This window comes from Oncorhynchus gorbuscha, linkage group LG10 (genome assembly GCF_021184085.1).
Source record: "Oncorhynchus gorbuscha isolate QuinsamMale2020 ecotype Even-year linkage group LG10, OgorEven_v1.0, whole genome shotgun sequence".
In the NCBI taxonomy this organism is placed as follows: Eukaryota; Metazoa; Chordata; class Actinopteri; order Salmoniformes; family Salmonidae; genus Oncorhynchus; species Oncorhynchus gorbuscha.
This window is the reverse complement of record NC_060182.1, coordinates 61340555-61366945: the sequence shown is the minus strand read 5'-3', so window position 1 is coordinate 61366945 and position 26391 is coordinate 61340555. Positions and strand designations below refer to the sequence as shown.

The 26391-nt window shown below is 43.7% G+C and overlaps 2 protein-coding genes across 7 annotated transcripts in view; one reads left to right on the top strand and one right to left on the bottom strand.

Moving 5' to 3' along the window:
* LOC124046319 (leukocyte tyrosine kinase receptor-like) overlaps positions 1–1552 on the top strand; it is a 71017-nt gene extending 69465 nt beyond the window's left edge. For all 5 annotated transcript variants that reach the window (XM_046366568.1, XM_046366565.1, XM_046366563.1 and 2 more), the window contains 3 exons: positions 70–204; positions 347–437; positions 525–1552. In XM_046366568.1, the coding sequence (XP_046222524.1) occupies positions 70–204; positions 347–437; positions 525–1544 (1246 nt within the window). In that variant the 3' untranslated portion in view covers positions 1545–1552. The remainder of the gene's footprint in view (positions 1–69; positions 205–346; positions 438–524) is intronic.
* Positions 1553–3110: 1558 nt separating this feature from the next.
* On the bottom strand, positions 3111–26046 carry LOC124046318 (inositol-trisphosphate 3-kinase A-like). Of its 2 annotated transcripts, none has more exons than XM_046366561.1 (7): positions 25264–26046; positions 16341–16440; positions 11075–11288; positions 6592–6796; positions 6270–6371; positions 5759–5830; positions 3111–4063 (listed from the first exon to the last, which is right to left on the bottom strand). In XM_046366561.1, exons 1-7 carry the CDS (start codon positions 25684–25686, stop codon positions 3824–3826), a joined length of 1356 nt encoding a protein of 451 aa, XP_046222517.1. In that variant the 5' UTR covers positions 25687–26046; the 3' UTR covers positions 3111–3823. The 2 variants fall into 2 exon arrangements, with proteins under 2 accessions (XP_046222517.1, XP_046222518.1); XM_046366562.1 differs by having other exon boundaries at positions 3950–4077.
* Between the last annotated feature and the right edge of the window lie 345 nt (positions 26047–26391).

The window sequence follows — 26391 nt, the reverse complement described above, 5'->3', positions numbered from 1 at the left end:
AGTGTAAATGGGACAGCAACTGATTTCTCTTAGCAACTTTTTAAACTGAGCTCTGTTCTCCCTCTGCAGGTCGTTTGGAGTACTGCTCTGGGAGATTTTCTCTCTTGGCTACATGCCTTACCCCTGCAAGACCAACCAAGAGGTTCTGGAGTTTGTGACGAGTGGGGGGAGGATGGATCCCCCGAAGAGCTGTCCCGGGCCTGTGTGAGTAGATCAGATCGAGCTAATGGAGAGTTGACTCTTGGTGGGAATTTATAATACATTTACTGTTGTTGCAAGGCCTATATGCAATTTTAGACTTAAATCCATGATATTGAGTTTTTTTTCCTCCCTTTCCCTTCTGTAGTTACCGGATCATGACTCAGTGCTGGCAGCACTGCCCTGAACACAGACCCAATTTCTCCACCATTCTGGAGAGGATCAACTACTGCACTCAGGTACTGACCCACTGGCAGCCAGGGATGCATTTCCTTTATAACACCCCATTTTATATTTACCATTTATATTCTCGCTCTCCCACCCAGGACCCTGATGTGATCAACACACCCCTGCCTGTGGAGTATGGCCCCACAATAGAGGAGGACTTGAGCACTGTGATCTGCCCTGACACCTCAGGCAGTCTGACCCCTCTGCTGGTGGCCCCCTCCCAGGAGGTCTCTCCCCAGCTCAGCAGCCTGGGTCTGGGCATTGGTCCCACCCCGCTGCCCCAACCACACAAGCCCCGTCTGCTGCTACATAGGCCCCAGCAGCTGCCTCAGGAGGTGGCCTCATACCGTGAGGCCCTGGAGCCCTGCTGGGCTGAGCCTGTCCCTGCTCCAGGGGGCTGGCTCCAACCTGAGCCCCTCCTCCAGCCCTGCTCCAGGAACAGCTCCTTCTCAGGCAGCCAGAGGCTCAAAAACAAGACCAAGAACCTGTGGAACCCAACCTATGGCTCTTGGGTGCTGGAGAGCTTTGGTCAGGGGAAGACAGCACTGTCTCATACCCAGTCCATGCCCCTGTCCAGCAGCTGCTCTGCCCTCCAGGCAGTACCTCCTACCTCCGAGTGCACCAACTCTGGGTGTGATGGCAGCCTCGGCCTCCCTGCCCCCAGCAGCCTGTGCTCCTCATCCCCCTCCTCGTCCTGCCAGACCCTTTCTGCTCCCCAGGGTGTACCCAGCCTCAGCCTGGTGTCCTCCCAGAAGGGCCCAGCAGGCGGCGCCAGTGGGGGCCAGGCCGTGGACCTGGCTAAGCTGCAGAGCTTCCCCTGTGGCAACGTCAACTATGCCTACGACGAGCAGAGCTACGAGGTGGAGAGACTGCCCCTGGTGGTGCCCAAAAGCCCAGAGCCCTGTCCCAGCACCAGCTGTGCCCCCAGCGGCTCTTTCTCCTCCTGCTCAGGGGCAGGCCTGGGTGCAGCCTCCTCTTATATGCCCAAACTGCTACTGAAGCGCCACGCCAGCTATGGACACGAGGATGTGAGGAAGCACACCAAACCTGAGAAACCCACCCGGGACAGAGACTCAGGCTTCTCCCTGTCGGAGGACCTGAGCGTCACCCCTGTCTAAATGTGGCTCCTGGGGGGGGGGGGGCAGAACCCCGGAACAGACCGCACAGATCAATGGCCACGCACAGGAACACACTACTGGAGACGGCAGCCATTTTGACCAAATCATTTTCACTCCCTTTTGTCTATTCATTGTTTTATTTTATACAGTTTTGGTGCAACTGATGCATTCTAGTTAGTGTAGGCAATGAGAGAATTATATGAAAGGACGGTAGCAGGAAAACACAACAGTTTACAGACCGGAAGAGATGCTGCATTGCCAGAAGACGGGTGGTATGTTCTCTTCCTGATGTGGAATATGACACATCCCATGAAGGCTGTCACTGGCACAGAAGCACATCCAAGCCTCAGTGGGTTTCTAGGCCCTTGCTGGATTCATCTGTGCAGTGTCTACTCTGCTTCGGGGCTCTTTTGTTAGTCCATTCCTTTCTTCTCTGTTTCTACCATTACCTTTTTTATCCCAACAACAATCCTCTACCCTTGAGCAAGGGGGGGGGGGGGGGGGGGGGGTTTGGTTCGTCACTGAAACGATGGATAATAAAGTTGTATTGTAGGTTTACACTGGAATGAATGACTGGGGATTGACTGCTAAATCAATACTGTGGAGACATAAGAATCTCTGGTTTCCCTATGCAGGTGATGGTAAGGCAGAAAGGAGAATTACATTGTGCGAGGATGCTATGACGGGTACAGTCTAAACTAGTGTAGGAGCTCCTCGCGATAATTATAATGACTTGTCACCTAAAAGGTGCATGACCAATGTCATCTCGTTTAGTATTGTCAGTTATTTTGTAGATAGTGTTTAAATGTAGTAATTTCCACACTTATTTTCTTAATACTATTGTCTACTAATACTTTACCCTCTCTACGTGCATTTAATCAAACGGTGGCTATTCTCACTTTTTACAGAGGGTTTTAGAGAAACCTACAGCAGATCATGTGGTAGGAAGTCCTCTGTGTCCATACTACTGAAATTCACCTTGGCAACACCAAAATATGATATACTATTATTTGACATTGGAATTCCTTAAACTGGACTAACTTCGTACATTTGTAGCAATTATACTTCATTTCTAAAAAGTGTATTTATGTTTGTCTTGAACACTACAGGTTTGTACTGTACCTCCTCCCCCCAGCAGGGGACAGCATCCTCATATGAAATACCAAATAGTTGAGGGCTTGTTTGCCATTTACTTTTTTGATACCTCAGTATTTATGTTATGAGTTGCAGTTAAAGTGGTACGGTTGCTGATGTACATGTTAGCTTATTACACTGAAATAAAACATTGTTTACTGGATATTTTAGGTTACGATAATGTCCTGTGTTTCCAATGATGTGGGCTACAGTCAAACACAGTGACACTGTGGACAAGCCTTGAAGCCTATATATTAATTACAGTGAAGAAACCCCCCTTCAACTGACTCTACCTGGTATAATACAATCTTCCCCAACCAAAATAAAAAATTATAAAACCGTCTGAAAACGTTTTCAAAATTTCCACAGACATTGGTTTCATATCCAAAGTTATGGGCCTCTACACAGAAGAACAAACACTATAAACTTGTATCTCTCTGCCCCAAACAAATTAACTATTTAATGTGTTTTATAATACAGCATTACAGATGTTTACTTTAACATATGAAATCCCAATACACAACCATTGCTAACCCATTCACGCAAGGCAATAGCGTTTTTCTGAGGTTAGGCTCATGGACTATCAAAATACAATACTAGAAAGACTAATTTTAAATTCATCTTTCACCATGATATGATCCTAAATACAAACTGCTGTGTGTAACTGTATTAGAATAAAGTATGCCCAATGTCTTAGATAATGTTTGAAACCAAAAAAAGACATGATTGATTGAAGTATTTGATAATCAAGCATATCTAATGATACCTTGGAATATGGAGCGTGTTAGATTTCTATGCAATACTGTCCCTTACGTAAGCAGTAATGTAATGCCTTTTCTAGAATGTACAGGCTTTACAATATCAAGTTTCTGTATATTCATTAGTTCAACAGGCACAAAAAAACCTTCCTCTTACCTCCATGCTGCAATAGCTTCAACAATACTGTATTACTTACAACAATACTTACTAAGCGATACAATTGGTTGTGCTGAATACAGTAGGTAGGTAAAGCTGTAAGTGTGATTCATACAGTAGGTATACTTTGTGACAGAGGACCCTTGAGAGACTGTAGAATACCGCCCAGGGAATACCGCCCAGTAACTGCTAGAATGATGGGTGGCCATAGCTAAGAGGCACTCAGTAGGTCACTCACTAGTCAATTGACTAGTTCCTTCACTATTGCCTTCATTGGTCAAAGAGCCCAGTGTCCTCATCAGGTTGTCCAGTCCCAACATGTATCCGTCCTCTCGGTTGCCCTCCTGCCAGGGTATGCAGTGGTCCAGAGTCTGTCCTTCAGGTAACCCTGTGGTCTTACCAAAGTCAATGAGCCAAACCTCAGCTCGCTCAGTGTGGTCGTGGATGAAGAGGAGGGAGCTCCCAATCACCTTGGAGAAAAAGACTAGTACTCATTACAATATAATCATTGATATTGTTCACTGGTGTACCTCAAAAGCTCTTCGATGTGTTTAATATATACAGTCGTGGCCAAAAAAAGTTGAGAATGACACAAATATTAATTTATACAAAGTTCGCTGCTTCAGTGTCTTTAGAGATTTGTCAGATGTTACTATGGAATACTGAAGTATAATTACAAGCATTTCACAAGTGTCAAAGGCTTTTATTGACAATTTCATAAAGTTGATGCAAAGAGTCAATATTTGCAGTGTTGACCCTTCTTTTTCAAGACCTCTGCAATCTGCCCTGGCATGCTGTCAATTAACTTCTGGGCCACATCCTGACTGATGGCAGCCCATTCTTGCATAATCAATGCTTGGAGTTTGTCAGAATTTGTAGGGTTGTTTGTCCACCTGCCTCTTGAGGATTGACCACAAGTTCTCAATGGCATTAAGGTCTGTGGAGTTCTGGCCATGGACCCAAAATATCGATGTTTTGTTCCCCGAGCCACTTATCACCTTTGCCTTATGGCAAGGTGCTCCATTATGCTGGAAAAGGCATTGTTCACCACCAAACTGTTCCTGGATGGTCGGAGAAGTTGCTCTCAGAGAATGTGTTGGTAACATTCTTAATTCATGGCTGTGTTCTGAGGCAAAATTGTGAGTGAGTCCACTCCCTTGGCTGAGAAGCTACCACACATGAATGGTCTCAGGATGCTTTACTGTTGGCATGACACTGAACTGATGGTAGCGCCACCTTGTCTTCTCCGGACAAGCTTTTTTCCGGGTGCCCTAAACAATCGGAAAGGGGATTCATCAGAGAAAATGACTTAACCCCAGTCCTCAGCAGTCCAATCCTTGTACCTTTTGCAGAATATCAGTCTGTCCCTGATGTTTGTCCTGGAGAGAAGTGTCTTCTTTGCTGCCCTTCTTGACACCAGGCCATCCTCCAAAAGTCTTCGCCTCACTGTGTGCGCAGATCTACTCACACCTGCCTGCTGCCATTCCTGAGCAAGCTCTGTACTGGTGGTGCCCCAATCCCGCTGCTGAATCAACTTTAGGAGATGGTCCTGGCACTTGCTGGACTTTCTTGGGTGCCCTGAAGCATTCTTCACAACAATTGAACCACTCTCCTTGAATTTCATGATGATCCGATAAATGGTTGATTTAGGGTGAAATCTTACTGGCAGCAATATCCCTGCCTGTGAAGCCCTTTTTGTGCAAAGCAATGGTGACGGCACATGTTTCCTTGCAGGTAACCATGGTTGACAGAGGAAGAACAATGATTCCATACACCACCCTCCTTTTGAAGCTTCCATTCTGTTATTCGAACTCAATCATGACAGAGTGATCTCCAGCCTCGTCCTTGTCAACACTCACACCTGTGTTAACTAGAGAATCACTGACATGATGTCAGCTGGTCCTTTTGTGGCAGGGCTGAAATGCAGTGGAAATGTTTTTGGGGGATTCAGTTAATTTGCATGGCAAAGAGGGACATTGCAATTCATCTGATCACTCTTCATAACATTCTGGGGTATATGCAGATTGCCATCATACAAACTGAGGCAGCAGACTTTGAAAATTAATATTTGTGTCATTCTCAAAACTTTTGGCCACGACTGTAAAATGTGATGAACAAATTTCAATAGAAAACACGTGCTGATGAACTGAAGCTCCTCTATTCACCTCATGTCTCTTGAAGAATTCAGATGACTTCAGGGCTTGTTGAATTTTTGCTAGTTTGCTGAGGTATGAATTCTGTATGAGAGGGAGAGAATAGGGGGCAATGTGATAATTCTGGCTGTAGAGTTGAGACTTGGGAGCCTCCCTTGATAAATCCATTAAATTAAGAGGTTGTGTGTACAGGTAGCTCAATTCCATTTGCCATCTGTCGTTCCAACAGGATCTACTATAGTGCATATTGCCATGTGGGTTTCTCATCCTATCCAAATATTTACCAATGTGTGTATTACTTTTCATGTGATCTTACACGAGACAGGTAAACCAATTTGTTTGACTGTTCAAGTATGGCCTTTACATGAGACAAGGTTTGTAAGTCGCTCTGGATAAGAGCGTCTGCTAAATGACTTAAATGTAAATGTAAATGTATGTCTCCATTTGTCTATAAATCAGCAGAACATGCAAATGAATGCGGCTGTAACACCATAACAGGTAGGACTCGTTGCCGTCAACCTACTATGATGTTTGTATTGCCTCCGGAAAAGTCCCTGAAGACCTGTGTGACATCCGCCTTAGACCGGGTCTTCTTGAAATCCGTATGACATGTACCGTCAGCTTTCTGTGAGAAGGAACAGACAACATGACTAAATTGAATATGTAGTGAACTACAAATAAAAAAACTCATGAGCATCATTAACCATTAAAAATTGGTTAATGGGGACAGGGGGGAGGGCGCAATGAAAACCTTTTCTGGTGTAAATGGGAAAGGATCTCTATGGTGGCGTTTTGAGTGAAAAGTGACCAAATTCCTCCTTTTATGTTGACACACTGGTACTTGCCTTGATGCCCTCGATGCGGAACCCCAGGGTGTGTGTGGAGCTGAGGGTCTCTCTCCACTGCATGTAGCAGGGTTTGGTGACGGCCCTCTGGAGGTGCTCCTGTGGGCTGGGGGCCTCACTGTCCACCTCCAGCATCTTGTCATACAGATCCCTACGGAGCTTAGGCCGCTCCCGCGCTCGCACCAGCTCCTCCTCCAGATACGTCCTGAGAGGAAAAAAACAGAACGAGACACACCGAGTGGCATATGACACGGTTAATAATATATGCCATTTAGCAGACGCTTTTATCCAAAGCGACTTACAGTCATGTGTGCATACATTCTACGTATGGGTGGTCCCGGGGATCGAACCCACTACCCTGGCGTTACAAGTGCCATGCTCTACCAACTGAGCTACAGAAGTGACTTGTCATTGTCTTGCCGTGTATGATGAGAGTGGAGTTGGTGGGGTGGCACTAGACAACAGCATGCAAAGTACTACGACTTCCGGAGCCGACAGAGATGGCCGCCTCGCTTCGCGTTCCTAGGAAACTATGCAGTTTTTTTGTACGTGTTATTTCTTACATTAGTACCCCAGGTCATCTTAGGTTTCATTACATACAGTCGAGAAGAACTACTGAATATAAGATCAGCGTCAACTCACCCTCAGTACGACCAAGAATATGTTTTTCGCGACGCGGATCTTGTGTTCTGCCTTACAAACAGGACAATGGAATGGATTCCATGCAGCGACCCAAAACAAACGACTCCGAAAAAGAGGGAGACGAGGCGGTCTTCTGGTCAGACTCCGGAGACGGGCACACCATGCACCACTCCCTAGCATTCTTCTTGCCAATGTCCAGTCTCTTGACAACAAGGTTGATGAAATCCGAGCAAGGGTAGCATTCGAGAGGGACATTAGAGACTAACGTTCTCTGCTTCACGGAAACATGGCTCACTGGAGAGACGCTATCCGGGGCGGTGCAGCCAACGGGTTTCTCCACGCATCGCGCCGACAGAAACAAACATCTTTCTGGTAAGAAGAGTGGCGGAGGCGTATGCCTCATGACTAACGAGACATGGTGTGATGTAAGAAACATACAGGAACTCAAATCCTTCTGTTCACCTGATTTAGAATTCCTCACAATCAAATGTAGACCGCATTATCTACTAAGAGAATTCTCTTCGATTATAATCACAGCCGTATATACATCCCCCCCAAGCAGACACATCGATGGCTCTGAACGAACTTTATTTAACTCTTTGCAAACTGGAAACCATTTATCCAGAGGCTGCATTCATTGTAGCTGGGGATTTTAACAAGACTAGTCTGAAAACAAGACTCCCTAAATTTGATCAGCATATCGATTGCGCAACCAGGGGTGGTAAAACCTTGGATCATTGTTACTCTAACTTCCGCGACGCTTTATAAGGCCCTGCCCCGCCACCCTTTCGGAAAAGCTGACCACGACTCCATTTTGTTGATCCCTGCCTACAGACAGAAACTAAAACAAGAGGCTCCCACGCTGAGGTCTGTCCAACTCTGGTCCGACCAAGCTGACTCCACATTCCAAGACTGCTTCAAACACGTGGACTAGGATATGTTTCGTATTGCGTCAGATAACAATATTGACGAATACGCTGATTCGGTGTGCGAGTTCATTAGAACGTGCGTTGAAGATGTCGTTCCCATAGCAACGATTAAAATATTCCCTAACCAGAAACCGTGGATTGATGGCAGCATTCGCGTGAAACTGAAAGCACGAACCACTGCTTTTAATCAGGGCAAGGTGTCTGGTAACATGACCGAATACAAACAGTGCAGCTATTCCCTCCGCAAGGCTATCAAACAAGCTAAGCGTCAGTACAGAGACAAAGTAGAATCTCAATTCAACGGCTCAGACACAAGAGGCATGTGGCAGGGTCTACAGTCAATCACGGACTACAAGAAGAAATCCAGCCCAGTCACGGACCAGGATGTCTTGCTCCCAGGCAGACGAAATAACTTTTTTGCCCGCTTTGAGGACAATACAGTGCCACTGACACGGCCTGCAACGAAAACATGCGGTCTCTCCTTCACTGCAGCTGAGGTGAGTAAGACATTTAAACGTGTTAACCCTCGCAAGGCTGCAGGCTCAGACGGCATCCCCAGCCGCGCCCTCAGAGCATGCACAGACCAGCTGGCCGGTGTGTTTACGGAAATATTCAATCAATCCCTATACCAGTCTGCTGTTCCCACATGCTTCAAGAGGGCCACCATTGTTCCTGTTCCCAAGAAAGCTAAGGTAACTGAGCTAAACGACTACCGCCCCGTAGCACTCACTTCCGTCATCATGAAGTGCTTTGAGAGACTAGTCAAGGACCATATCACCTTCACCCTACCTGACACCCTAGACCCACTCCAATTTGCTTACCTCCCAAATAGGTCCACAGACTATGCAATCTCAACCACACTGCACACTGCCCTAACCCACCTGGACAAGAGGAATACCTATGTGAGAATGCTGTTCATCGACTACAGCTCGGCATTCAACACCATAGTACCCTCCAAGCTAGTCATCAAGCTCGAGACCCTGGGTCCCGACCCCGCCCTGTGCAACTGGGTACTGGACTTCCTGACGGGCCGCCCCCAGGTGGTGAGGGTAGGCAACAACATCTCCTCCCCGCTGATCCTCAACACGGGGGCCCCACAAGGGTGCGTTCTGAGCCCTCTCCTGTACTCCCTGTTCACCCACAACTGCGTGGCCACGCACGCCTCCAACTCAATCATCAAGTTTGCGGACGACACAACAGTGGTAGGCTTGATTACCAACAACGACGAGACGGCCTACAGGGAGGAGGTGAGGGCCCTCGGAGTGTGGTGTCAGGAAAATAACCTCACACTCAACGTCAACAAAACTAAGGAGATGATTGTGGACTTCAGGAAACAGCAGAGGGAACACCACCCTATCCACATCAATGGAACAGTAGTGGAGAGGGTAGCAAGTTTTAAGTTCCTCGGCATACACATCACAGACAAACTGAATTGGTCCACTCACACAGACAGCATCGTGAAGGCGCAGCAGCGCCTCTTCAACCTCAGGAGGCTGAAGAAATTTGGCTTGTCACCAAAAGCACTCACAAACTTCTACAGATGCACAATCGAGAGCATCCTGGCGGGCTGTATCACTGCCTGGTACGGCAACTGCTCCGCCCTCAACCGTAAGGCTCTCCAGAGGGTAGTGAGGTCTGCACAACGCATCACCGGGGGCAAACTACCTGCCCTCCAGGACACCTACACCACCCAATATTACAGGAAGGCCATAAAGATCATCAAGGACATCAACCACCCGAGCCACTGCCTGTTCACCCCGCTATCATCCAGAAGGAGAGGTCAGTACAGGTGCATCAAAGCTGGGACCGAGAGACTGAAAAACAGCTTCTATCTCAAGGCCATCAGACTGTTAAACAGCCACCACTAACATTGAGTGGCTGCTGCCAACACACTGACATTGACACTGACTCAACTCCAGCCACTTTAATAATGGGAATTGATGGGAAATGTAAATATATCACTAGCCACTTTAAACAATGCTACCTTATATAATGTTACTTACCCTACAATATTCATCTCATATGCATATTGTACTCTATGTCATCTACTGCATCCTTATGTAATACATGTATCACTAGCCACTTTAACTATGCCACTTTGTTTACATACTCATCTGTATATACTGTACTCGATCACTCATTCATATATCCTTATGTACATATTCTTTATCCCCTTACACTGTGTATAAGACAGTAGTTTTGGAATTGTTAGTTAGATTACTTGTTTGTTATTACTGCATTGTCGGAACTAGAAGCACAAGCATTTCGCTACACTCACATTAACATCTGCTAACCATGTGCATGTGACAAATAAAATTTGATTTGATTTACTTGGTAGACAAAAAGAGAAGCAAAGTCAATCTATGAAGGTCAGTTTCATTCTGCTAATGGAACTTCCTCTGTATAAAAGGAGGAAGTCAGGAGGAGACTCCAGGGTACACAGCCTGATTGTTAGTTTAACTGTGTGACAGGGTGTGTTAGCTGACAGTGAGAGAGCTTGGGTAATGAATTGGATTGTATGTTTGTCAGAAGGGAGTCTCCAGGGGAAACCTGTGCCTGCAACCCCCCGTGTGTGCGTTTGTACGTGGTTCTTTGTCTATGTACAGGAAACGTGAGGGCCTCTGTGTGACATGACACCCCCACCAACTGTGGCAGGAAATCCTCACAGAAACTGTTGTTTTTTTATCAAGAGAAAAAGAAACAAGTTTACAGTGTGTATGTTCTGCTATCAGGAGCACTGAATTGTAAGATGGAAAATGCTCTGATACTGCTAAACTATATTACTCCAACCGTGACTTGTTTGCCATTTTCTCAACATTGCTTAATACCTCCTTTCACCCAACCCTCCTAAAGGGCCAGACATGTAGTATTCTGCACATTATTATGGAACAGACCTACTGCTGCTACCTTACCTCACTCCCATCTTGCAGTCCATAACACTGGGTTCATCAAAGTTGACCAGTAGATCAGTCATATGTAGGAAAGGCTCCCCATCCCTCTCCACCACCCCATGGTATCCTGGCACAAAGCCCTGGAGCACGTCACCCTGCAATCTCTCAAAGCACAGCTTCTCATTCTCGGAGAACTTCTTCAGAATGGTGCCTTTGCCGCCAGCTTTGAAATGACCTGGAAAAGAGCAGCACAGACACACTGACATTCCACGGCAAACCACTCATGACTGACAGTTTATATTGACATTTTTGGAGGGGGGAATAAAACATATGACTTAGTGACTTAACGTATTCACAACCCTAGACTTTTTCCACATTTTTGTGTTACAGCCTAAATGTAAAAATGTATTAAAAATGAGAGTGACACCATCTACAAACAATACCCCCGTAATGTCAAAGTGGAATTATGTTTTTAGAAGTTTGTACAAATTAATTAAAAATGAAAGCTGAAACGTCTTTAGTCAATATGTATTCAACCCCTTTGTTATAGCAAGCCTAAATACATTTAGGAGTGAAGATTTGCTTAACAAGTCACATTATAAGTTGCATGGACTCACTCTGTGCACAATAATAGTGTTTAACATGATTTTTGAAAGTACCTCATCTCTGTACCCCACACACACACACATACGGATAATTGTAAAGTCCCTCAGTCGAGCAGTGGACTTCAAACAGATTCAACCAAAGACCAGGGAGGTTTTCCAATACCTCGCAAAGAAGGGCACCTATTGGTATTTTTCTTGTATATAATAATTAATCATTCATTATTATTATAATAAATGTCATTTAGCAGACGCTTTTATCCAAAGTGAATAACAATCATGCATACACGGGAATTGAACTCACAATCCTGGCGTCACAAGCTCCATGTTCTATCAACTGAGCCATACAGGAACACAAAAATGCAGACCTTGAATATTTCTTTAAGCATGAAAAAGTTAGTAATTACACCCAGCAATCACTACAAAGATACAGGCGTCCTTCCTAACTCAGTTGCCGTAGAGGAAGGAAACCACCATGGCCGGCAAAGCAGCAAGCCAAAGCCCTACTAGCCTACTCTAAACCAGCTAGCACTATAACCCACAGTCAAAAACAAAACCTTTGCTAGCAGAGGAAAAAGCAGAGAGCAGAGGCCTACTCAATGAGATTGACGACTGGGGCCCACACAATGGCAAAAGAGTCGAGGCTGGGTTACCAGAGCCAGGGAAAGAGGGGCTTCAGGGGAGAGGCCGTAGCGAAGTGGTCACCAACCTTTTCGGAGTCAAGACCACTTCTGCAGTCAAAAAGCATGCAGAGTTCTACCGCTTATAATATTTTCTAAACAGGACTTAAAATGTAACATTAACCCAATAAAAACAGTTCTGTAGGAATGAGGTTTGTGCACTAGGCCCAAACCTAAAGCATATTGGCTGTGGGCCTAGCTTACCAATATTCTTCTCAGACCATATTATATTTCAAAACTCGAGATTTGATAACAATTAGATCTGTTGGTGCAGCACTTGCAAGGAACAGCTGAGCATAAATTGAAATGATTCGCTTTGTTCCTGGACCGATGGTACCTGCATCCAATGGTAATGGTGCTTTTATGACAACTGGGACCCAGGGGGGTCAAATCGTGACGTCAATGATCTTCAGGACGGAAAGTCGGAGCTCTAAAGTTTCCAACTTGGAATTCTGAATTGAATGACCGTTCAAACTATTGTTCCCAGTCAGATCTCATTTTTGCCAGAGTTCCCAGTTGTCTTGATCAGCAGATGGAAGGAGAGAGCAGCAGAGGTTCCGCCTCTCACCGTCCCTGCTCTCTCCTTCCTTTCCTCCAGTGAGACTGAGCAGAAAGAGGGGACACGGTCTTCCACCTGATGGCGAAATTAATCTGTCTCAAGCACAAATTCATGCTGTTCCTATGACCAGAGAAAGTCCTCCTTATTAAAAAAAGACAACAAACTGCTAATAATAAGTCATATGCAGGGCTAACGATAGACTTGGCTACTCATTCATTGCAGCGGGAGAAGTAGGGAGAGGCCCGTTTTATAATAGTGTCGAATAAAACAGACATGAACTCACTCGTAAAAACAGCAGCTCTTTGATGTGTTCTTGAGTCTCTCTGGTCATGATTTTAAAACTAATGAAACCTCATGTAGGCTCGCATCAAACTTTGTGGCCGGGGAAGCTGTAGACAAAGTGATTTGAGCTATCCAAATTGGCCGGCGCAGTAGGCACACACAATTTAACCACAGGTCTCCCGGACTGCCTGGTAGGCGGAGTTTGTCTTTTCAGAGAAAAGTTGTTCAAAAATGGGAACACTTTGCCTGTGCAGGGCTTCTGAATCAAGTGAAACTACCAACAACAGCGCAACCTGCACACAAAAAAAGGAGTGTAAGCCTTTATCGTCAGTGACCGCTGCCATAGAACTTACCGGCAAATAATCAAGGGGAGGCGGAAGCCATACCCGGCAGCGAGAGTCAGAGGGTAATCTGATAGGAGGCCAGGAGTGAACCAGCAGGCCGGCGATCAGAGGGAGAACCTTGGCAGGTGGAAGTCACAGCAGCGCAGTCCAGACTCAAATCCAATTTATGCTTGATCCGAAAATATGGTTGGAGGCTTTGTATGGCGGGTATGACAATTGCAGAGCCGCCAGAGGCACGCAAAGGCCAAATCAAGCTCCGTACCACATCGCTGTGTGCCTCTCACATTTTGCAACAATGTGGAGGACTCCGTATTGGAATGATTGGTTGATGGTGGGTGAGGACGGGAGGTCCTGTATAAAACACAAACTCAGTGTATTAGGTAGTCGTTGTGGAATTGTTAGATATTGCAGCACTGTCGGAACTAGAGGCACAAGCATGTCGCTACACTCGCAATAACATCTGCTAACAATGTGTATGTGACCAATATAATTGTATTTTATTTGACAACAGCTCTGTGAAGCGCAAAAAGTACATTTGCGCCGACTTAACAAATCGAAGTTAACAAGTCAACACTGTTAGGAGAAACATGTACCAGGGACAAGCGGCAGTCTAGCACAAAGACAGAAAATACTTAGGCCCTGAAATTACATCACACAGTTACAGAGATTAAAATTACAGAGATTTAATGGCTGTGATAGGAGAAAACTGAGGATGGATCAACATTGTAGTTAGTCCACAATACTAACCTAAAATGACAGTGAAAAGAAGGGAGCCTGTAAAGAATAAAAATATTCAACAATAAGGCACTCAAGTAAAACTGCAAAAAATGTGTAAAAGTAATTAACTTCATGCCCTGAATACAAAGTGTTATGTTTGGGGCAAATCCAGCACAACACATCACCGAGTACACCACTCATCATATTTTCAAGCACGGAGGTGGCTGCATAAAGTTATGGGTATGCTCGTCATCGGCAAGGCCTACGGAGTTGTTTTAGGATCGAAAGAAACAAAAGAGAGCTAAGCACCTAGAGGAAAACCTGGTTCAGTCTGCTTTCCACCAGACACTAGGAGACAATTTCACCTTTCAGCAGGACAATAACCTAAAGCACAAGGCCAAATGTACACTGGAGTTGCTTACGAAGACAACATTGAATGTTCCTGAGTGGCTTTATTTTCAAGTCGATTTAAGTCAAAACTATGGTAAGACTTAAATGGCTGTCTAGCAATGATAAACAACCAACTTGACAGAGCTTGAAGAATTTGAAATAGAATCATGTGCAAATATTGTACAATGCAGGTGTGCAAAGCTCTTAGAGATTTACCCAGAAAGACTTCACTACCAAAGCTGATTCTAACATGGATTAAGTCCGGGGTGGGAATACTTACGTATTTAATTTTTAATACATTTGCAAACATTTCTAAAAACATGTTTTCACTTTGTCATTATGGGATATTGTGTGTAGATGAGTGGAAACAATACATTGAATCCATTTTATGCTGTAACAACAAATGTGTAATAAGTCAAGGAGTATAAATATTTTGTGAAGGCACTGTATTTAAGATACCTTTTTTAAGAGGTAGTACATTTTTAGTTGTTGTCAGAAGATGGGCAGAGACTCTGCTGTCCTAGCTTCAGGTGGAAGCTTGTTCCACCATTTGAGTGCCAGGACAGAGAAGAGCTTGGACTGGGCTGAGCAGAAGCGGACCTTCTGTAGGGTGGGAGGACCAAGAGACCAGAGGTGGCAGAACGGAGTGCTCGGGTTGGGTGTAGGGTTTGAGTAGAGCTAGGTAGAGGAGCAGTTCCCTTTGTTGCTCAGTAGGTAAGCACCTTGATTTTGTCATGGATGCGAGCTTCGACTGGAAGCCAGTGGGGTGTGCGGAGGTATGGGGTGACATGGTAGAACTTGGGATGGTTGAACATCAGGCAGGCTGCGGAGATCTGGATAAGTTGCAGGGGTTTTATGGCACAAGCAGGGAGCCCAGCCAACAGCGAGTTGCAGCAGTCCAGATGGGAGTTGACAAGTGCCTGAATTAGGACCTGAGCCATTTCCTGTGTGAAGTAATAGGGTCGTACTCTACGGATGTTGTAGAGTACGAACCTGCAGGAGTGAGTTACTGCTTTGATGTTTGCAAAGAACGATAGGGTGTTGTCCAGGATCATGCCAAGGTTCTTTGCATTCTGGGAGGAAGACACCGTAGAGTTAGTCAACCGTGATGGAGAGGTCTTGGAGCAGGCAGGCCTTCTTGTTGAGGTTGAGCTTGAGGTGGTGGGCCAATATCCAAGCTGAGATGTCTGCCTGGCATGCAGAGATGCCTGTCGCCACCTGGGTGTCAAAAGGGGGAAGTAGAAAAGTAATTGAGTGTCATCCGTGATAGGAGAGACCATGTGATGATGTGACGGAGCCAAGTGACTTGGTGTATAGAGAGAAGAGGGCATAGGACCAAAAGCAAACCAAAAGTGTGGAGATCCTGAGATGCCCAGCCCTGAGAGGGTGGAGAGGAGGATCTGACGGTTTATAGTGTTGAAGGCAACGGACAGATCTAGGAGGATAAGGAGAGAGTCAGCTTTGGTAGTACGGAGAGCCTCCGTGACAGAGAGGAGAGTTGTCTCGGCTGAGTGACCCGTCTTGAAGCTGGTTAGGATCAAAAAGATTGTTTCAGATGGAATTTGCAGTTGTGTGTGACTAATAGCATACAGTAGTCTGTGTCTCGTGTGCTTTATTTTGTGTGGAATGTGCACAGTATGTATCATTAGTGATTGGTTCGTGGTACGCTGCTCTGATCGGTGAGGGGTCATGACCATGATGACTGTGCTTTACCTTTGTGTCCAGCTAGTTGAACCCAGGACAGGTTTCTTCTCTGGGAGCCAACAAAAGGCCAGTTGACGACAATATTCTTTAGCGTCCACCAGGGAATGCTCTGAGGAAAGAAGACCAAGCACAGTAACAGTCAGCTTTACCTCGGAGTATCTGGTTCATTATCAACCAGGCAGAGTCACTGTCCTCCTCAAGCCAGCGCTCACCAGTCGGGTGGACGTCAATTAAGTTGTATAACGATAATGATCATGATTTGACTCAAATACGACGGACAGCTGTCATAATCACTTGGCCACGGTGACTTTGGTTATTTGCTTCAATGTATCTAAGTCACTAACCGTAGCTTCATATCCTTATCGCGTCTCAACTCAAATTCTAACCCTAGCTTCATGGCCCCATTCTTGCTCAACCCTAAACCATAATCCTTCACGTGATGCATTGTTGTCTCTCCCTTTCTGCCTTTTTGTGCTGTTGTCTGTGTCCAAAAATGTTTGTACCATGTTTGTGCATCTACCGTGTTGTCATGTTGTGCTGCTGCCATGCTGTGTTGTGTTGTCTTTGGTCTCGCTTTTATGTAGTGTTGTCTCTTGTTGTAATGTGTGTGTGTTTTATCCCACATTTTTATTTTGAATCCCCAGCCCCAGTCCCCGCAGGAGGCCTTTTGGTAGGCCATCATTGTAAATAAGAATTTGTTCTTAACCGACTTGCCTAGCTAAATAAATAAAAACCTAGCCATTACCCCTAAACGATTACTTGAAACACTAACCTTGGCCTCATCTGCAAACATATTAGTTTCTTTGCTATATATTGTCATTTCTGTGGAACTTACACATTTCACTACCAGCTGTTGTGTATGGTCACACCTGACTGGCTTTCTGTTTCCATGTGATTTGCATTAAGACAGTCATGGAGATCTTGTTCAACGAGATGTGGATGACTCAGGCAGAGACGTGACAACTTTGGTTCTCTATCTGTGATGAGACGTTGAGTGAGTCACACAGCATGTTCACAGCAGAACTGCTACACAGTCTTAGCACTGGCTTGATGAGACAGAGGTGAGACATTATTTTATTACACTCTAAAAAGGAAACATTTCCACACCAATCCGGTTTCAGCTGATGTGTTAAATTGCTTCGATTATAAAAATCATTATGCTGCCTTCTTTATAGACCGAACACTGTTGACCATCCCATTCTCATACCAAAAGGTTGAATGACATAGGCCTGGATCAGTCTTCTTGCGTGTGGTTTGAGAATTATCTGTCAGACAAGACACAGTGTGTGATTTCTAAATGGTGTTCAGTCTAGTTTTCGAGATACATGTTTTTATAATGTTCAGCTGTATGCAGACACATATCTATGGCATTGCCCAAACTGACAACCAGGCTGTGTAAGAGCTACAATCTGGCCTGGTTGCCTTACAGAATGCTCCGGTAGGTTTAAAACGTATACTTAATGCGGGCAAGATTAAATATATGTTGTTCTCTTATTCTCGTAAAATTTTGGGGCTGGACTACATATTTATGGGGGCTGGACTACATATTTATGGGGGCTGGACTACATATTTATGGGGGCTGGACTACATATTTATGGGGGCTGGACTACATATTTATGGGGGCTGGACTACATATTTATGGGGGCTGGACTACATATGTATTCATTCGATGGTTCTCCCTTTGATCGGGTCACCACCTATAAATATCTGGGCATTTGGATTGACAAAGATTTCATGATATATATAACATGAAATCTCTATGCTAGTTAAAAATATTTAAAGTGGGCTTATTTTTCAGAAATAGATATTGCCTCTAAGTAGCAGGAAGCAGATTGTTTACAAAGCTCGACTACACAAGCTTCCAACTTACCGAACTGTGCTACTAAAGTACAAAAGAATGAGCTACCAAACCCATTCAAAGGGATGGTTAACTCAAGGTCCCTCTGGTCTCGACCAATTTAGGTAAATCCTCCTCTAGTTTCAGGGATCCCCTGAATAAATACAAGTATAACCATATATTTTCTTTAAGTACTGAGATACAGTGCATTCGGAAAGTGTTCAGACGCCTTGACTTTTTCCACTTTGTTACATCACAGCCTTATTCTAAACAGGATTAAATCATTTCCCCCCTCAATTTACACAAAATACCCCATAATGACAAAGCAAAAAACTAGTTTAGAAATGTATTCTTATTTACATAAGAATACATACCCTTTGCTATGAGACTCCAAATTGAGCTCAGATGCATCCTGTTTCCATTGATCATCCTTGAGATGTTTCTATAACTTAAATTGGAGTCCCCCTGTGGTAAATTAAATTGATTAGACATGATTTGGAAAGGCACACACCTGTCTATATAAAAGGTCCCATAGTTGACAGTGCATGTCAGAGCAAAAACCAAGCCATGAGGTCAAAGGAATTGTCCGTAGAGACAGGATTGTGTCGAGGTACAGATGTGGGGAAGGGTATCAAAAAATGTCATTGAAGATCCCCAAGAACACAGTGGCCTCAATCATTCTTATATGGAAGAAGTTTGGAAGCACCAAGAATATTCCTAGAGCTGACCAGGAAGATGACCAAGAACCCAATGGTCACTTGGACAGAGCTCCAGAGTTCCTCTGTGGAGATGGGAGAACCTTCCAAAAGGACAAACATCTCTACAGAACTCCACCAAACAGGCCTTTATGATATAGTGGCCAGACGGAAGCCACTCCTCAGTAGAAGGCACATGACAGCCCACTTGGAGTTTGACAAAAGGCACCTAAAGACTGACCGTAAGAAGAAAAGAAATATTGGGGTCTGATGAAACTCTTTGACCTGAATGCCAAACGTCACATCTGGAGGAAAGCTAGCACCATCCCTACGGTGAAGCATGGTGGTTGCAGCATCATGCTGTGAGGATGTTTTTTCAGCGGCAGGGACTGGGAGACTAGTCAGGATCGAGGGAAAGGTGAACGGAGCAAAGTACAGCGAGATCCTTGATGAAAACCTACTCCAGAGCACTCAGGACCTCAGACTGGGGTGAAGGTTCACCTACCAATAGGACAACAACCCTAAGCACACAGCCAAGACAATGCAGGAGTGGCTTCGGGACAAGTCTCTGAATGTCCTTGAGTGGCCCAGCCTGAGCCCGGACTTGAACCCTCTGGAGGGTTCTGGAGAGACCTGAAAATAGCTGAGCAGCAACGCTCCCCATCCAACCTGGCAGAGCTTGAGAGGAACTGCAGAGAAGGGTGGGAGAAAATCCCCAAATACAGGTGTGCTGAGCTTGTAGCATCATACCCAAGAAGACTCAAGGCTGTACTTGGTGCTTCAACAAAGTACTGAATAAAGGGTCTGAATACTTATGTAAATATGATACTTCCGTTTTTATTCTTTATTCTTTGTCATCATGCGGTATTGTGTGTAGATTGAGAGGGGAAACAACAATTTAATCAATTTTAGAGTAAGGCTGCACTGTAACAAAATGTGGAAAAAGTCAAGGGGTCTGAATACTTTCCAAATGCATTGTAAGTCCAGTGACACTGACAATTTAGGGTAAGCAATGAAACAGAGGTCGGAGGTCACAATGCAGTATGCTGAGATTGCAGTAAAAGGAAGTGAAGCCCTAGTCATTGGCCGCAGTGAAAGAACACCAACTCATTCTATTGATTGTATACACTGGAATCAAATAACAGAACTCACAGACAGGCACTCTGAAATGTCAAGTGACACTTGCTGGTGTTGTTTTTTGCTGGTTTAGCCAGCTATGTGGGTGTCATATGTCCACACAGGCCTTCAACTCTCTCGCAAACACATCATTGCCAACAGTGTACAGTGACATATTAAATGAACATGTATTTAATAAAGCCATGTCATCTGTCAAGACAAGGAGATATGAACACAGTCCTTTCATTTGTGGCAACACACAATTCTATAGATGTAATGTAAAAGCTAGTCTGAATTTCAACATTGTAGTAGGTATTTCAATTCATTCAAACAAAAAGATTGCAACATTTCCATGACCGTACGGGACATGCTCTCACACAAACTACAATCAATTCCTGTTTGTGAACATTGTTGCTTCTTTAACCTTTTATTAATACATTCCTGTTGACTTCTGGGATACATCTCGATGTAAAGCCATGCCTAGTGTGGTCGTCAGGCTGATGGAAAATAATGCTCCTGGGATCAGCTGCAAATAAAGCCCCCCTACACTTTGACTTGACCAATTATAAAATGACATAACAGCAAACAAGAACTGGAACAAGGGAGTGACAATACTGAATGATTCACTCAAGCTGTTCATTTTCCTTGCAACAGTTTCTCAACCTGGCAGATTTGAATATGAGCAATCATTAACATACCATTTTTTTAATGTATTTTTTTTACAAATTGGTAGCGCCAATTGATGTGATGACAATGTTTATTCCTCGTTTTCACTTCAAGTAATTGTCATAGGGGAGGGTGTCACCAAGCCAAATAAATGTATTGTGTTAGAAGCGACATGAAAGCTCCATCTAAACCAAAGAAGATCATTTTAAGAACATTCTATACATCAGTGGGCGGTCTCAATAAGCTTCAAAGTGAGGTCCTAAACCTAGCATGACAAGCATAATTATACAGTTGAAGTCAGAAGTTTACATACACCTTAGCCAAATACATTTAAACTTGGTTTTTCACAATTCCTGCAATTTAATCCTTGTAAGAATTCCCCATCTTAAGTCAGTTAGGATGACCACTTTATTTAAGAATGTGAAATGTCAGAATAATAGTAGAGTGAAGGATATATTTAAGCTTTTATTTCTTCCATCACATTCCCAGTGGATCATAAGTTTACATACACTCAATTAGTATTTGGTAGCATTGCCTTTAAATTGTTTAATTTGGGTCAAACGTTTTGGGTAGCCTTCCACAAGTTTCCCACTATAAGTTGGGTGAATTTTGGCCCATTCCTCCTGACAGAGCTGGTGTAACTGAGTCAGGTTTGTAGGCCTCCTTGCTCGCACACGCTTTTTCAGTTCTGCCCACAAATGTTCTGCAAAATTGAGGTCAGGGCTTGTGATGGACACTCCAATACCTTGACTTTATTGTTGTTAAGCCCTTTTGCTTTGGAAGTGTGCTTGGGGTCATTGTCCATTTGGAAGACCCATTTGCAACCAAGCTTTAACCTCCTGACTAATGTCATTGAGATGTGGCTTCAATATATCCACAATTTTCCTACCTCATGATGCCATCTATTTTGTGAAGTGAACCAGTCCCTCCTGCAGCAAAGCAACCCCACAACAAAATGCTACAACCCACATGCTTCACAGTTGGGATGGTGTTCTTCGGCTTACAAGCCTCCCCCTTTTTACTCCAAACATAACAATGGTCATTATGGCCAAACAGTTCAGTTTTTGTTTCATCAGACCAGAGGACATTTCTCCAAAAAGTATGATGTTTGTCCCCATGTGCAGTTGCGAACTGTAGTTTGACTTTTTATAGTGGTTTTGGAGCAGTGGCTTCTTTCTTGCTGAGCAGCCTTACAGGTTATGTCAATATAGGACTTGTTTTACTGTGGATATAGATACTTTTGTACGTGTTTCCTCCAGCATCTTCACAAGGTCCTTTGCCGTTGTTCTGGGGATTGATTTGCACTTTTCGCACCAAAGTACGTTCATCTCTAGGAGACAGAACGAGTCTCCTTCCTGAGCGGTATGATGGCTGCGTGGTCCCATGGTGTTTATACTTGCATACTATTGTTTGTACAGGTGAACATTGTACCTTCAGACGTTTGGAAATTGCTCCCAAGGATGAACCAGACTTGTGGAGTTATTGGCTGATTTCTTTTGAGTTTCCCATGATGTCAAGCAAAGAAGCACTGGCTTTGAAGGTAGGCCTTGAAATACATCCACAGGTACACCTCCAATTGAGTCAAAGTATGTCAATTAGCCTATCAGAAGCTTCTAAAGCCATGACATCATTTTCTGAAATTTTCCAAGCTGGTTAAAGGCACAGTTAACTTAGTGTATGTAAACTTTTGACCCAATGGAATTATGATACAGTGAATTATAAGTGAAATAATCTGTCTGTAAACAATTGTTCGAAAAGCAAAGTCATGCAAAAAGTAGATGTCCTAACCGACTTGCCAAAACTATAGTTCGTTAACAAGAAATTTGTGGAGTGTTTGAAAACTAGTTTTAATGACTCCAACCTAAGTGTATGTAAACTTCTAACTTCAACTGTAGCTGTGTGGGCTAATATAGTCAAAATGTTTGCCTTGGGGTAAGTTGAGCCAATGGCAAGTTGAGCAAATTGAAGTGGTCTTCCCAGGCATAATGCAAGGAATTATTGCTGGTATATGAGCAAACAACAGGGCCTATGTTAAAAGTGTTAAATAGCTAGTCTGTATTTTCCATGGCCTTTTGATTATTTCCAGGGATACACAACATCTTGAAATATATGTAGATATCTTTGTTAGAAAGAATACTATATTTCCCTTGACGGAGTAATGCAAAGGGTAAAAAAATAAAAATCTACTTACCTCACTCTCCCCTACTGGAAAAACACAGAGTGGGTAACCTAGTGTACAAAGTAGTCGTTTTCTGTCTGTGTTGAAAGGGCAATAACTAAATGTCAATGTGGCTCAAATGTGCACATAAGTCATAAGACTATGGGGGTGTCTTGTAATGTAAGTGTGGGGGCTGACTGGAGACTTCATCTACCATTTAAAAAGGTTAGCGAGGTAATGAAATCTCTATTTTCATAAACGGGGAGGAACCTTTTCCATGACCATTTTTTTTGTTTTCAATAACTGGAAAGATCAATAAAACAGTGGAGTATGAGAGCTTTCAAGTGGCCTGTCATACTGACCTGGCCCAGTTGGAGAGCACTGTGAACCACTGTGCAGTGTACACAGCCCAGACATCCCTTCCTGCAGGGCCAGGCAATGTGTATGCAGTGTGTTTAAAGGAAGCTGACAGCTTCATAGAGCCTTCTATGGAGATGGCTGAGCTCTGACGAGTTACACAGAGGCACAGATCTCCTTTGTCAGAGACAAAGTCAAATATGGCTTCTGACAAGTAGATTATTATTCACTTCGATCAGAATTGTCACCCAGTGGTGTAGAGAAACAGAGTGGCCTTAGAAGTCAAACATTGAATTATGTTTTTACATTCACAAGTGACATTGTTTGGAAACTTTGTTGGATCATCATATTAGGTATTCAGGGTTACTTTTAAGTTTGAGGATCTAAAACTAATGTATTGTCCTGACAAACACAACTGTGCCACTATTTTATACAACAAGTCATCAATCAAGTGTGTTGAAGTCAAATACAACACCATCCTCAGCCCTCCTAAATTATACTGTAGGCCAGGCAAACAGCAGCGCCTGTATTATGTGCGATAAGACGTGGCTAAAACAAAATGGCTGCTTCAGACCAGGGTCCATCAGACATGAAGGAAGTTAACTCAATTAAGATTGGGGGGGTGGGTAAACTATATCCTTTCCACTTCTGTGTTGTCTCACAGAAGTGCACCGCAAAAGAGGAAATGACCTTTAAGATGGCTAACTATAGGCCTATCTGACATGATCCCAATCAAGACGAAATAAACCATTCGAAGAGTGTCTGTAATTACCCAAGTGATCAGCGCTAACTGATCACTTGGCTGTTGATTAGATACGAAAATGTCCTGTTTTTCACTCAGCGATTCATCGTTACTGCACAATAAATGAGAAAACATTATAAAGACCCTCAAAAACAACTGATTATACCAGTATCACATGTACTGTATGTTGCTTAATGGTCTTGTGTATGAAAGGGTTTCTAACAGCTGAATTAATACATTAAGGAAAGGATGTTTAGAAAAATTCATCAGAAAGCTCACATCCATGAAAGATGAACTATGCAGAAATCGCTCCGCCATTTCTTGGTTGCTAAAATTCTAGTTCACATGATAAAACAAGCAAGTATAGTGTAGAGAATCATTCTACCATTTAAACCACTGTGAAATATATTTGTGTGCAAAGCTGTCATCAAGTCAAAGGGAGCCTACTTTGAAGAATCTCAAATATATATTTGGATTAGTTTAACACTTTTTTGGTTTCTACATGATTCCATGTGTGTTATTTCATAGTTTTGATGTATTCACTATTATTATACAATGTAGAAAATAGTAAACAATTAAGAAAATCCCTGGAATGAGTAGGTGTGTCCAAACCTTGGACTGGTACTGTACAGTACATAGGGGAAGAATCAATCTTGCCCTATGACAGGACAGAGTTCTCAGTCATAATATCAAAATGACTGCCAGATCTGAGATATACTAGTAGACTAAACATTTCTAGCCTGTATCTATGGGTAACAGGGTTGACAAAAGTAATAGCCTGCAAAAATGAAAGTTAGGAACAGGAACCATAAAAATGCACACATAGAACAGAGCTACCGCTTCTTAGACTTGCTGTCAATGAATTTTGTCAGGTCGCTCCAAAATTGTAAATATTGCAGCTTTAACAGGGCTGGCCTTAAAATGAGGTACATATGTAAATGAATCACTAATCACATGAAATGAAAAATCATCTTCAGAAATAACTGTCAGAACTTGAGCTTAACTACATGCCGGTGAAAACCTGGACACATTTGTGGGTTAAAATATTCCAAGAAGTCACAGAGGGTGCCTGGAATGCAATGAAAATGCAGAATTTTGGCACTTGTTTGTTGTTGCCACAAGTCTTCATTTAAAAAAAGCTGATTTATTGAATTCTCCATGTGGTCTATATTAAAGGTTACAAAGTTTCTCAACCCAGCTTTATTAAAGGGCAATTCATTCATTTACTATAACAGGCTTTTAAAATTCTATATTGGTGCACAATCTCATTAAAATATGAAAAGGGACCCAAAGGCACTCTTTTTGTGGAACGACCCAATAACAATAAGACTTTAATTGAATAAAGAATAGTCCGTACTCACTTCTCCCGTGTGCTCACACAAATGTTCTAATGTGATATTTCCCTTGCTCTTTTTCTCGTTGTCACTCAGAATGTCATCCTCTGACTCTATGGAGGAACCTGTTGAGGAGATAGAAGAGTTTGACATATTCCGTCGCAGAGGACCGTCCACATCAGCCCAATCCTCCTGTTCCATCTCCTGCGAGCAGCCTCCATCTGGGGTTATTGTCACCTGTGGTACACGGCGCACCTCCACCATACTAGATTGCGCTAGAACGGCATTAACCTCCGGCAACCTAACTTCTGTCATCTGGCACAGTTCATCGCAATTCTCAGATGCTTTGCAGCTTGTTCTGCGCTCTTTACAAAACCCTTCACCAATCCCAGCGCCAGACAGTCCTGCCTCCTTGGAGGTCTTTCGCCTCTTCTCCCTCTCCTTCGGCATTCGACTGATGAACGTGCGGGAGTGTGCACAACCGACAACGTGTAATCCAAAATTGTAGGGCGCTACAATTTAATTTTACCGCACTCCGTCAAACGTGGTTATCTCAATTACAGTACTATTTTTGAGTGCAACTTTCAGTGTATTTACCAATACTACAATAGGTGTTCTTCTGGTTAGGCTACTGTCCGGCATAGAGAGATATTTCAGGCGGTACAATGTGCTGACTGGTGTTTTGGGGAACCCCACTCCACGGCGCACACCGCGTCGATACACACAAACTTATCTTCCGCATTGATTGTGCCTCTCCTCTTCTTCTTCTTCTTCTTCTTCTTCTTCTTCTTCTTCTTCTTCTTCTTCTTCTTCTTCTTCTTCTTCTTCTTCTATGAGGTTTAACGGCGGTTGGCATTGAATTTGTTGCATTACCGCCACCTACTAGGCTGGAGTACTCCCTTATACTTTGCTTGAAAAATAAAAATGGACTAAATAAATACCATTGCATCTAACACTATACTCACTAACTTCACAATTATTTTAAATAAAATGAACACCACCCTACTCCACTATTCTTTTTCCTGATCCTGGTGCATACCTCGGTCTCCGATACTTCACCCTCATTCACTTCCATTTCTCCTCCTGTCTTAACAAACCATCTCCCTTTTATCCACCATTTTTATCCGACTCAAGCTCACCCTCTTCTTTCCTCTC

Bases quoted from the DNA above. Each gene is read 5' to 3' on its own strand.
- LOC124046318 (XM_046366561.1), bottom strand. From the start codon at position 25,686: ATGCCGAAGGAGAGGGAGAAGAGGCGAAAGACCTCCAAGGAGGCAGGA. The intron at 16,441-25,263 runs GTGAGTACGGAC...TTCTTTCCTCAG, and splicing joins TGTGTGAGCACACGGGAGAA to AGCATTCCCTGGTGGACGCT. The intron at 11,289-16,340 runs GTAAAGCACAGT...GCTCTTTTCCAG, and splicing joins TCAACTAGCTGGACACAAAG to GTCATTTCAAAGCTGGCGGC.